Source organism: Balaenoptera physalus, assembly GCF_965194825.1.
Source record: "Balaenoptera physalus genome assembly, chromosome: 1".
NCBI classification, from domain to species: domain Eukaryota; kingdom Metazoa; phylum Chordata; class Mammalia; order Artiodactyla; family Balaenopteridae; genus Balaenoptera; species Balaenoptera physalus.
Window position 1 is genome coordinate 100,857,900 of NC_138882.1, and position 14,147 is coordinate 100,872,046.

General features: G+C 34.6%; 1 protein-coding gene across 3 annotated transcripts in view; it reads right to left on the minus strand.

Moving 5' to 3' along the window:
- Nucleotides 1–14,147, minus strand: part of GPSM2 (G protein signaling modulator 2) — a 72,871-nt gene that overhangs the window by 40,781 nt on the left and 17,943 nt on the right. For all 3 annotated transcript variants that reach the window (XM_082450633.1, XM_082450634.1, XM_082450632.1), the window contains 8 exons: nt 8,808–9,029; nt 8,295–8,430; nt 7,795–7,937; nt 7,140–7,263; nt 6,911–7,026; nt 4,270–4,425; nt 3,034–3,142; nt 1,308–1,437 (listed from right to left, as the gene is read on the minus strand). In XM_082450633.1, coding sequence (XP_082306759.1) covers nt 1,308–1,437; nt 3,034–3,142; nt 4,270–4,425; nt 6,911–7,026; nt 7,140–7,263; nt 7,795–7,937; nt 8,295–8,430; nt 8,808–9,029 — 1,136 coding nt within the window. The remainder of the gene's footprint in view (nt 1–1,307; nt 1,438–3,033; nt 3,143–4,269; nt 4,426–6,910; nt 7,027–7,139; nt 7,264–7,794; nt 7,938–8,294; nt 8,431–8,807; nt 9,030–14,147) is intronic.

Genomic DNA, 14,147 nt, shown 5'->3' on the forward strand with positions numbered 1-14,147 from the left:
AGGGGAGTTATGAAGACGGAGTGGCCAGTGAGGTGGAGGCAAGCCAGAAAAAGAGGGTAACCCTGGAGGCCAAACGAACAAAGTACTATGAGGAGGGGATGATCAGCTATAGGAAATATTGCTGAGAAATCAAATATGCTGATATCTAAAACTGATCAACGTATTTGGTAAAATGGAGTTCTCTGGTAACCTTGAAAAGGTTTTAGTATCATGATGGGGCAAAAGCCAGAGTCCAGTGGTTTGAAGAGAGAATGGGAGGTGAGGAAGTAAAGACAAGGAACAGTGATGTTATTTTCAAGTTTTGTTGTAAAGGGGAACAAAGGAATAGGTCTATAGCTAGAGCGGTCCATGAGGACAAGTGATAATTTGTTAAAATATGAGAGCTATTACAACTTAACCAACTTGAAAATTAAACACAGGAAAACCTTTTAGCCCATTATTCAATTACAAAGTACATGGTCCAGTTTACTATACTGTTCATACTTCAGTATCATTTTTCAATTAAATGTTCTTTCAAAGTCTTAGATGACTAACCACTAATTTCTTTTTCTTCTTCCTTTTCTTTATATGGATTAAAGGAGGAAATTGGGAAGATAAAAGCTAGATTTTTCACTGACTTTCAAGTTCAAAATATCTGTCTGTGACAGTAATTTTTTTTTCAGACTGAGAATGTTTTAAGCCTCGGCTGGATCTTTAAAATGGATCTCACATAGAGTTACATAAAGATGGCATCCAAAAATGTGGTTCTACTCTTGTTCCTTTTTATTTTTTTAATCAAAAGTAGGTGTTTTTTTTCCACTTAGAAACAGAGACATTATAGCATATTCTTTTCTTATAGCAATGTCAAAACCAAATCAGCACCTAAAGAAAATTTCTGGGTTTTCTGAATTAAAAAAAAAAAAATCCTAAGAGATTCCCCCTTAGAAATGAAACGGGGGGAATAAAAGCTAAACAAAAATCAAATACGTAAAGACATTTGAAACAAAGAGGTTAAACAATAAAATGTTTTAATTTTCACACCTTCACATTTATAAATTTTTGAGTGAACCTAGAGATACAGAATTTAAATGTATTTAAAAATTTTTTAAACAAAATAGTTATACCTTTACCATTTCTAAGTTCATGATAAAAGCTATAAAATACTGTATTCCATACTGATAAATTAATGGGACAGTGGTAAAGCAATAAAGTATAAAAGTTGAGCTTCCTATGTTACGTATCTCTCTGGATATGGTAAACATGAGATACGTAATTTAAATGTAAATCTTGAGGATAAAGAAATTTGGTTTTGAAGACCTAATACTTACCATGCAAACTGTTATCAACTTCAATGTTTTCAGACATCATTGAATTGTTTGTGCTGTAGCTCAGACCAAGAACCATTTGAAGATCTGAGAGATTGAGTTGTGCTGTTAGTTCACCACTTCTATCCCCAACCTACAACCACAAGCGTTTATACTTTAGAGTAGTATTTAAAGTAAAGAATGGTGAAGATTAGTTGAAAATGTTGTCAACCTAAAACTGGAAGAAACTATAGAGAGATGATTACATTACATGAAATTTCTAAAAATCTTATATGTTCTGGTATAATGTTATAAGTCATAATCCTAGTTATCACTTTAAAATGTATATCTCAGAAATAACTAATTTTCTTGTCAACTGCATTATTATGAACTTTCATCAAATCTTTAACTGTGGTCATTTTTAAGTCTTTTGTCATTTACAGACAGTTATGGGTGTACTCTGATGTTTTTGCAAATATGTTCCTATAAAAGGGTTTCACCTTCAAGAATTTCATGGAAAAGACTCTGACAAGTACAGGTTTCTGGTAACTGATTGTACTGCTGAAATGAATGAATAAGCATTTTCAGAACTCTAATGAAAAACTGATGAACTCATAAAAGTGCTAAAAGAAGATCAAGATGAAAAAAAAAATTAGTTACATGGGACTGAGTGAACTGATGAGGATGAGTATAATTTTTGTGACTTTCTGTTTGAATTAAAAAAAAAAAAATCCCACAAGGACTCAGAGGCAAAGAATATACAAATCAATTTTCACTGCAAAGTAAAGGAGCTGTTACAGTGGAGGATTACTGGACTGAATGTCAATATTATGACATAGAATGAGTGTTTCATGTTTGGTAATTGCAATCATTGTTGCTTTTGTTGTGGTCATCCATGTACAATGCTTGGTGTCAGTCTATTTATCTCTTGTAAAAATAAAATACAGTGTGTGTGTGTTAAAAAAAATAAAAAAGAGAGATGAAAATAGTTATTTTAAAATTATAATACTATGAACGAAATGGGTTTTCTCATTAATAGTATTTTAAAGAAGAAAGAGAAGGAAAGTTACTAAAATATGACAAGAGGACAGATAATTACATTCTACCAATTCTTTACTTCTCTAAATATTAGATTGCTCTTAATCTCTATGACTACCTTAAATAATAAAGTAGGTTACTCTGTGACACGTTAACTTGGCATCACATGAATACAATTTCCTTAGAATACTGTATTTCCATCCTACAGTAACAGTATTTATTAAGCTAGCACTAGACATTATACTAGGTACTTTTATATACTTTACCTCTAATCTGTATAACAATTTGCAAAGCAGATATTATTATTATTCCCATTTTACAGATGAGAGAAATGATGCTCAGAAAAGTTTCCAAGCTCAAATAGCCAGCAAATGGCAGAAATGTAACAGGAACCAGTCCTTGATTCTAAAAGCCATGTTCTTCCTTTCATACCATGCTACTTTTCCACGCAGAGATGGGGGGACAGTGGAGGCACATGTTAGTAATTCTCCCATTCCTCCATGCTCAGCTTTTCCTTCCTGTCTTCCTACATCAAGGCCAGTGCAAACATACCGCTGATCTGTATCTCAAAATGCTCTGTGCAGTTCGTATGCCAAGAGAACAATTTATAATTAAATTTATTACTAAGCCATATAGGAGCAGTCTAGAGAAATAACAGGGCTGCAGATCTGTGAATCACAATAGCACAGATAACAATTTTTTAGTTTCATACCTCTCTTGAAATTTCCAAGTGCTTTTCAGCAAAATGCATTGCTTGATCATGATTTCCTAGAGCCGTGTATGCATTTCCTAAGCTCCAACATGCTCTTCCTTCACCAATTCTATAAAATAATTCAAAGCTAACATGCAGTTATCTGAAAGGAGGTCTGTGTGAAGAATAAAATCTATCTAGTAGTAATTAAAGGCATAAACAATGCTTTGGATTTATTTGGTCTTTCTTATAAAGAACAAACTATCATAATACTAGAGACATACAGTTGGCCTGCTTCAGGTTCCACATCCGTGGATTCAACCGTGATCTGAGAAACCCCCCGGATACAGCCGACTGTACTACACCATTTTACATAAGAGACTTGAGCTTCCATGGCTTTTGGTATCCACAGGGATCCTAGAACCAAACCCCTGCAGATATCAAGGGACGACTGTATTAGAATAACCAGATAATAATGAACTCAGAGTCAAGCTTTAAAATGGAAAACATCCTTTTTAAACATGCAGTATATTATAAGTAAAGTCTCAGGGATAGGTCTTGCAGTTCAACTACCCCATTTTCTTTCCATGGCACCCTTACCAGCATTCAGTCTGTAATCATTCAGTCTGTATTTGAACACCATGAGGAAGAGAGAACTCACCTCCTGAGGCAGCATACTTCATTCTGAGTAACTGTACAGAGTTCTTCATACTGAGATAAAAATCTATCCTACTAAAGCAAACATCACAGACTATAGTCCTGCACAGATATTCTGTTTTTTTATACAGTTTAAAAAAAAAAAGAATAATTAACCATCAACATTTAAAAATCAGAAGATTTTATATGAAACTCAGGACTTCCAGCTTCTCTTGAAAAAAGAGGCGGCTCTGGATCCTCATTCCTGCCAGGCAACACTTAGCTGGAATTGAACAGCAGCTGTCCCCTTAACGCTGTTGGGCCTATTAATTTCACTACAATTTCCACTCTGACCTAGTCAGGAGGACCTTTGCAGGCAACTGAGTTTGTGACCTATTTACTGATCTTGGCTCAAGGTTATATATATGGAACCATTCTAATCCACTCTAGCCCTCCAAACAGTAACATACAGAGGATGTTACTGAAACAGAGGAAATTCCTTAAAAAGGAATTAAAAAGAAAACAAAGGAAACAAAAAAAGAAATTTAAAGGAAATATTCTAGGGATTCAACAATGTATCTATATTTTATCATAACTATAGTAAAAAGGTATATAACTTACCTATCATTTAGCTCTTGAGCAATTGCTAAGTGCTTTAGATGATAATCAATGGCCTTTTCATAGTCCTGAAGTAAAGTATATGTGTTTCCAAGACTGTAGCAAGACTGTGCTTCTACAGCTCTGTCTTTAAGCTGTCGAGCCAATAGTAGTGTCTTTCTGAAAAAAGAAATTAATTCTTACATAATGGCTATTATAACTATATTGGCTATAATAACCATAAAATAAAACTCTCTTTTCCTCCTGCCTTTAAAGTAAATCTGTTTCAGATCCTAATATCCCATATTTTCTCCATTACTTCTAGATAAAATGAAAAGATGTCCTTGAAACACAAAAAGCAAATCCAGACTTTTAGAATAAATGTAGGAGTCCTATTAATTCCCCAGAGAAAAGGAGAACAGATGCATGAGATCAAGTGCCTCTAAAGATTAACACAGTATTTTTAACATTTAAAAAAAAACTTTCGCTGTTGCAGTGCAATAACGTAAAGTAAGTTTGTCCACGTACCCTCTCTTTTCAATCATACTGTTGCCTTTACATTTTGTCAAAATTGAAAATACTTAGTTAAAATTGTTATGTATAGGCCATTAGTCACTGATTCATGAACAATATTAAATGCTACATTTAAATATTAACCAAATTCTACCTTGTGGAATCAACGAGAAGCTAGTGTAGCAATTAAGAGCATGGACCCTAGAGCTAGGCTGACTGGGTTCAAATCCCAACTTTGTCAGTTAGTAGCTCTGTGACTGGGGCAGGTCACTCACCCTCTCTATGCACTAATTTCCTTTTACATAAAATGAGGAAAACACCTCACAGGGGTTTGTGAGGATTAAATGAATTAGTATGTATAACGTGCTTAGAATAGCATCTTGCTCACAATAGATGCTAATAAATGTTAATATGTTTTGTTATTATTATCATCAGTGCTTAAATCTACAGATGCTTTTTGGATCCAGTAATTTAAATGACTCTGTCCTATAATTTCTGCCAAACAGTATAAATACTTCATATCATTTATAACTATATGATAATATGATAGTTTTTTTTAAGCAAACAAACCTGAAATTATATGTTTAATGATGATACCTTTAAAGCTGTTACCTTGGGAGGCTACACGCTTGTTCTAACATTTCCCGCCCTCTCAAACACTTTTGGAAGACTTTTGGAATTGCTTCCGGCCCTGTGGCACAACCCTTTCTGGCACGCTGTTATTCTTTGAGAGTACAGCTAATTAGTAAATGATTGGAAGTCTTTCTGGAACCAAACTCAATTACTAAAGTAGATTTACCAAACTACTGCTTTCTGTCCTTTCTATTATGGATCTATAATGTTAAGAGAGTTTTCTTGTGTGGCCCTGAAAACAATTACAAAGAAGAGTTCCAAAAATATTTTTAATCAATATTTTTGGAATATGTGTAAAGTTCTGAGTTCTACCTGTTTGTGGGTGTGTGGGGCAGGGGTAAATTTCATTACTTTATACTCATGCTTCTTTAGTCAGACAGCCTCCATCCACTTTATTACAGAACTTTTCAGTATTTAATACAAATACATCATTTATTGAGACTTTCCTATGTGTTTTGGATTTAAAATATAAGAAACTTTTGTATTTAAAATCAAAACATATGCTCCTTGTATAGTGATGTACTTTATTTGGAAGGATATTTCACATCTAACTAGTCATAGTTAGTCAACCAACCAATATCAACCATTAGTTGAAGTTTAAAGGAGGATGGGATGACATTCTAGTTTTTTAGATGGACCTAAAGCAATTTTACTTTTTTAGATGATAAACTTTCCAGAACTCTCTCATGGATTTTTCAACAATAAAATATAAATCAATCAAGACTGTGTCTTTGGTTCAGTCAAACTGGCTTCTGCCTAAGGTCTGTATGGGCCTTCACTTCCCACTAATTAGAGAAAACTCTGAACAATCTAGAAAGCACAGGGCAGGCAATATGAAGCAGTTTAAACTTTGCTATCATGTATGCTTCAAGTCTACAGATAGATTAAAGAGACCCTGCCACAGAAGAAGCTGGGAGTACTAACTCCTCGAGTAAGTGAACGGGGCCTCAGCTTACAGAGAGGATCAAAGCTGGGCAGAGAGGGTGGGAGGATAACTGCTCGATAAGATGGTAGGATGATGGCGGGAAATTCAGTGATCACTGGAGGAAACTAGGGCATCTATTTGTTACCAAGTTTTCTTGTGGCCTCTCTGCAAACCCATAACTGGTGGTGGTGGTGTGGGAGCATATAACTATACACACCATACATGCTAAACAGGTTTAAAGGATTTTAAATGTTTAGAATCTCATTAAGAATAATGTTTTAAAGATAAAAGCTAAAAAAAATATAAAGGGGCCATACTGCTGCTATTAAATATTAGGTACAATAATATGTATTGAGCACCATGTGCCAGGTACTGTGCTAAATAAGTGCTTAATATATTCTTTCATTCAATCCTCATAACAATTCCAAAAGCCAAATATTGATATCTTCCATTACAGATGAGAAGACTGAGACTTAGAAAGCCCAAGGTTCTGCTGCTTGTATGCAGCAAAAAAAGTTTTAAACCCAAAGCCTATGATTCTTTGGATTGCATAACTACCCATTATACATTTATCTACAGAAATATTAGACTAACCTATAGTATTCAGAGGCAGTTTCAAATTCACCAAGAAATATATACGCATTTCCAAGGTTGCTATATGCTCTTCTTTCAGCTGCTTTATCTCCAAATTCTTTTGCAATAAGGAGACGCTGAAACAGAAAATTTTAATTAGATGTAACTATAATAAAACTAAAGAATAATCTAATCACTGTTCAAAACACTGATGGAGAAAACGACCTGGCTCCAAAGCCTTGCATCATACCTGCTCATGAGCTATAACTGCATCCCTGAAGTTGCCAAGGAGGTAATGCGTGTTTCCAAGATTGCCAAAGGCACGTCCTTGGGCTGCTCGGTCCCCCAGAGCAGTCACTAGTGATAGGTTTTCCCTAAGTGATAATAAAAAGTTGTGAAAAGATGAGTTTGAGAAAAACATTTATTGACTTTATTTACAAATCTAAACTCTTTATCAGGAAAAAAATATTTAAATAAGCTTACAACCATAATGTGCCACATTTAAAAGACATAGCTATGCTGGAGGGTGATTATAGGAAATAACTGGGAACATTTTACTCAACCATTCAGGTAGGTTCCTGCCCAGAGTCCAGGACAGAGTTAATCTTAGAACCCCTATAGCTAAAAAGTTCTATGAAATTCTATTGATAAAAGACTAAGTTTACTCCTAATAACTTAGACTAACTATTGATGCTTCTTGTTTGTGCCACTAAGTGGCACTGGTCTGCAGTTTAAATGAAAGTTTTCCCGGGGAGGGAGGGGATTACTTCTAATACAACACTATAACATTTTCGCAATGATTTGATGGTTTATTTTACTTACTAGTCTATGATTTTAAAACCTTTGCCGAACTTAAAAACTTACTACTGGCTTGGGTGGGCCACATGACTGCTGATGCTACTCACTCATAATAATCCACGGCCGCCTGCAGAGCGTTTCTTACTTCTTCTGGAAATTCTCCTACGTCCTGAGGACCAGGGCACCCAAAACTTTTCCCTTTGGCGTGATACACATTTCCAAGGTTGTAAAGTGCTCTTGCTTCTCCCACCTAGATGAAGATAACAGCAGTTTACAACTGGAAATCAGAGGCCAGGTATTATAATGCTATCACATATATTTATTCATAATATCTTTGATATTATGGTCAAGAGAAAGAAATGTTTACATTAGCCATCCATACAGAACCAAACACATGACTACTTATGAAAGAAGGACCTCTCGTTATTTCTTTTTTCTCATCTATTAAAAATTTTTCATTATGTCTCTCTTTTTCTTCCACTTTTCTACAAATACTTTTTTTTTTTGTATTAACTTTTAGATAAACTACAGTATAATTAAGTAGGATTAAAACACAAAGCAATTTCAATGAAAACATTTGGCCTACCATCTAATGTTTCCTTATTACCTTGTCGTTAAGCTCTCTGGAAATATCTAGGTGTCGCTGACAACAAATTATAGCTTCATCAAAATTCCCAAGAACCTTTAAGGTGTTTCCCAGATTACCACTAGCTTTAGCTTCCCCCAGTTGGTCTCCAATAGTCCTGGGGTGAAAAAAAAAAGAAAAAAAGCAAATGGTGTGTTAAAATATAAAGCAGCCAGAATACAGTTTTCCCTAGAGAACAGTTGACATGCTTAAGGTAAGAAAGACCCATTAGCCTTGAAACCTACTTTAAATAAAAATCTTAAACTTACATTTCTGTATTTAAATTTAATTAATTTTCATTCATTTAATTAAACTCTAGCATCATTTCACTACTATTCATTTACTTAATTAAATTGTGTTCAGCCTAAAGATTAGTTTTAAAATTCAATGCTAATAAATTAGGACTCACTAAATGTATTGTTAGTTTTTTAATTGAATGAAAATGTGTTTTAAAGTGACAGTTAATTTAGGGAGAATTCAGCTTAAATTAATTACCTTGCAAGAGTTAAATCATGATGATGGTATTCTAATGCTTTGGCATAATCATGCAAATAGAAATAAGCATTGCCCAGCTGGCTGTAAATAGCGCTAAGTGTTTTTAGGTCTTCAGTTCCAACTTGAACTGCAGCTTCAAAGAAGGACACACCAGCACGGCAGTCTCCTGATTTACACAGACGCTCCCCTTCCAACGCCAGTTCTAGGCAAGAAGCTTCCATTCTATAAAATTATATAGGACAGACATTTACAAGATTACATTACAAATGCACCACAGTGTTTTAACTTCCAGTAATATAATTTAAATGTGGACTGTGGCTACTCTTGCTTACAACAGCAGCCTCTATAATTGAAGTATATATACATTATTGATAAAAGAGTAAACTATTATTTATAGCAAAAGCTTATTTGCCTATTCAAACGTTTCTCAGCTACAGAGGTCTTATTTATATGATAGCTAAAGACCTCTACATGGAGCTGATGAAATAAAATTCGTGTTTTATGGCAAGATAAGAAAAATTTAAACATAAAATTTTTCTTTGACCATTTGGCCTCCTTCCTCCCCTTTATTGTGTATTGCACATCTGCATTAACCAGACATCTTTAGGAGACCACGTTCCTTCTTAATCTCATCAAGGGTCACAACTCCTTAGGAGATAACCTTCCTTCTTAATCTTTAAGGGGCCACGATGACTCCATGACCCACTACTTGCTTTGTTGACCCATTACTTGCTTTGTACGTGTAAATCTGGATTGTGTAAAATGTCAATAATACGTCATCTAACATACAGCCCTCTGTCTCAAAAACTTACATAACTCAAACAGGTAGAACAATTCTCGGAGTTTTCTGAGAGGTGTTCCCGGGTTATAATCTTCAATTTGGCTTGAATAAAATTTTCCATTTCTTTCTTAGATCCACTGATTAATTTTTTCATCGACAGAGCTCATTTTACTTGGCTCACCCAGAGCAACCTACTTTACCAATGAGAGAACCTAGTAGTTTTTCCTAAACTGTTCCGAACTGTGGCAGACTTACAGACTTTCTGAGAGTTTGGGGAGAACAGGGGTGCCTGTGGGAGGTGAAGTCCTATAACTAATACTCTTCTCTATCCAGGTATGCAGGTGATCTACTCAACCTGTCCATCAACCCCTCCTACCACACATCCCTATCTCATACTCGTGTCCATGCACGTGCACGAGCACACACACACCCCCCCCCTTCCCCGTCTTATCACCCCAGGATCACCTATACCTTAGAAAAATAGAGGAGCAAAATATCTTGATGCACAAGGTACACTTCTATGAAAGAACTAAGTGTTAAGAAACTTTACGTTAGGAAGCAATGAGTTAAAGATTTGCAGAAATTCTAATTCTCAAAGTCTGTCATTGAATTTTAAAAGCCAGAAAAATTAAGTTACTATAAATATATCCAGGAGAAAAAGCACCATTACTTCCGATTCTAATCCTAACCTTTAGTAGGTGCCCTTCACCAAAGTTGCCATTGTGTTTCTTCACCATTTTCATGATTTCTGCCATGTCTATGTACTACATAATCATTCACTTAAATGTGTTTCTAAAATTTGGCAAATTCCTTTAAATTGGCACATGCTGTTAAAAAAAAAAATCTAGTTTCACCCAAAGCAGTATCTACGAAACTGTGAATTTGATGTGATACTTACATTCATTTTCTAATGCACCTCAAAACAAATATGGAAGTATTAAAATAAAAAAGCGAGTAAAATTACCTTATGTTCCACCAGTGGTATAACACCATCCTTTGGAAGACTCTGATTTAGCTCATCAGGCATTTTAATTTTTGGAGCAGCACTAAATTATTCCTTACTACAATTAGCTTTGAGCAACTCCACCAGAGCGGTGGTTCTTGATCCTGGCTGCACAACAGCAGAGCTCACGTGGAGCATTTTTTAAAACTCAACGCTGGGTCCCGCTCCCTTGGCCGTGAGGTCTGTCCCCAGTATTGTTTAAAAGCCCCCAAGTAATTCCAATGTACAAGGCAGGGTTGAGTATCACTGCTTTAATAGGAAATATGAATTAAACCACCACTCACCCTAAACTCATTCAAATATGATTACACTTTGTAGTTTTAGTAGCAGGTCAATTAATATGTTTCTTCAGGTGCTGTCTTTTAGTCTATAAAACTTCAAGTTTCCTTAGAGTCGTAAATTAAAATGGAATTGTAAAAGTGGAAAATGAAGCAGGTGAAGCTAAATGAGAAGTCTGGACTAAGATTAATAGAGCCAATTAACAAAGGTTCAAAGCAGACTTCTGGCTCAGAATAAGCAGATGAAAGTAGTCATCTCTGACAGGTAATTTTTAAGTTTTACATCCAGGTATCTTTTTTTAATAATTCAGGTAATTTAGCCAAAGGCTACTGTTTGTTCACAGTTAGACTAGTGACTTTACCCTCACTTTATGGCTCAAGGTAAAATAATGCAAGTTAACCTCTTTTTAACATTTTGCTTCAACATCAGACTAGGGGGTGGGGGTGGGGGGAGAGCTAAAGCACGTGGAAATATAAACCAGTTTACTGGAAACCTTAAATTGCTGTATTTATTTTTCTTTATAGGTCATTTCAAATTAAAAAAGCCTATTTTTGTCTTTCACAAGCGACAACTGCCCTTTGGAACTGTATTTTTGAAGATGAAAGAGTTAAAAAAAAAGATGTTTTTTGTTTAAGGTTTTATGAGGTTACTGGTGTATTGCATGTGTGAAGAGAAATGAGTCAGCAAAAGATTAATATGTAAAAATGTGGTTTTATTTTTGCTAGATGAAGTACCTGAACTACTTGTCTTTATTTGTCTACTAAAACCACTGAACTTCTAAGAATTATCACAGGGAAAAAAATTGGAAAAGATATTTTTACATATAAAATACATTGTTTTTTTCCTATTAACAAATTTTAATTTAAGCATGATACCAATTATGGAAAAAAATTATATATTGAGCAATTTCACTGCTAGGAATTTATCTTAAAGCTACACATACACAAATTCAAAAGGATATATGTAAAAGGATGGTCACAGCAGCAAAAAACTACCAACAATTTAAATGCCCATCACTAGAGTATTGTTTAAAAATAATTACATGCCACCATACAATGGAATACTAATGATGGCACATGATTTCACCGAGGGAGAGGTAGAGAAATAGTCACACCAGAACCATCAGTTCAGGACGATTAGGTTGCTGGCCAGGAAATTAGAGATAAGGCTATTGATGAAACAAAATTATTTTTAAGGCAGGACAAAAAAAATTAACATAAAATTTTCTTTGCCATTTGAGCCACTACCCTCTCCCCTTTAGTGTGCATTGTGCACCTGCATTATACATTAACTAGATCCCCTTAGAAGACACAGGAATGCCTACTTGCCAAAAAGTAAAATAAAAAAAAGCAATTCCTCCTGGAGCCAGCAGGTAACTCAGTAAAGACACAACATTCCTTTCTCAATCCTGTAAGGGTCACAATAATCCACTACTCACCTTGCTGGACTATGTAAACTGTCAACATGTTACTTTGATGTAAAACCCTTTGTCTCAAAGACTTTTATGACTGTGCACTGACCTCTCAAAGACAGAACAGTCCTTAAAGCTTTCTGAAAGACTTTCTCCCAGGTTATAATCCTCAGTCAGGTTGGCACAAATAAAATTTTCCCTTTCTTTCTAAGATTGACTATTGATTAATTTTTTGTCAGCACTATTCATATGTAAAAACTGGAAGTTAATAACAGTATATCCATATAAAACAGAGAAGCATTTTCTTCAAATAAATATCTTCACCACAAATATTTGACCTTCTGGACTTAAACTTATACAACATTACAATGGAACCATCAATCCAAATGCTGTTGAATCTAACAAAAGTTAGCTATAAGGCTGAATGGTATCATAAGAGCTACAAATTTTTAAAAAGGTATTTTACATAATTCTCACTGGAAACAGTGACAGCTACCTGGAACCCTGCTGGCTACACAGCTGTCCTTAAAGTGCATGAGGTGAGACTGCGCTACAGGAGCACCTACCTTAGAAAAGTTATTTCAGTAACGAATGCCCAAAATAAAGCTCAAAACTCTCTAGCTTATTAGAGTTTATTTTGACATATATTATGGCTCTGGTATATTTTATTGGAAAATAAGTCAATATTCTGGCAAAATCTCCAACACCTCAAATATACCTAATTGCAAAACAGCCAACGCAGGTTGGTTTATAAATTTTTTAGAAGATCGTGAAATAGTAACAGAGAATGTAATTTTATATCCTCTCTGTCTCTATGATAGAATAGAATTACTTCATTTGTTTACCAGTTGGGTTGAAAACAAAGAACATACCCAGAGTAGAAGACAAGCCAGGAAAATAGCTCTCCATTAAAATACATCCCACATACAAAGTTTCTTTTAGTCTTCCTAATGGCCTATTTAATTACATAATCAAAAAAGTACATTTCTAATAACTATAAAGACAGTATTACTATCCTTGACTGAAATGTTTTCATTTTTGTTAACAGATTGAACATTATAGCTTTAATTCCTCATCTTCTGCACAAACATATCATTTCAATTTATTTTAATTTTTGTATTTTATTATTTTTTACTTTTCTTCTACAACTCGTTTTTTTTTTACCGCCTTATTTTTGGTTTCTTGTGTTTATAGTATATCAATTAAAGCAAAAGAGGATTAAAATCTTGACGCTACAACATTTAAAAAAATTTAATAACCAATTTTGTCCAAATCTGACTCTCCCTTCTAAGGGCTTACATACTAATTAAGAATAAATGATGGGATTCAGGACTTAAGATCAAAGCAAGAGTGCCCTGCACCTTCTCCATTGTGCTGTCTTCTGTGGCAGTCCACTCTCTCATTACAGCCCTTAGCTCCACCTTCTCTGTGTTCTACTTGGGCGTGGATCTTTTCCATTACCAGTCCTAGCCCCCATAAACAATTTTCATCCATCCAATTTACCACATATATCTAATTATTCCAGTTTACTTTTTAAAGGGAAAGTGCAAAACCGTCTTGATTTAAATTTAAATTTTGATTGGTAACTTAGTTTTAAAGTGATTCTACTATATATTATATCAAATTTAATTATCAAAATGATGCTCTGAGATGGGTATTATTACAGAAGCGGAAACTGATGCTCAGTGACCTGCTTAAGATCATACAATGACAAATCTGAGAAGTGAAATCCTGTCTTTGCCTCCAAATCCAGTGTTCTTTGCACCACTCCACATTACCTCAAACTATTCTTCAGAAAGAATATTAACAACTATATTTATCTATCAAAATTGAAGAATTCAACACCAAAACTGTATTCCTTTACAA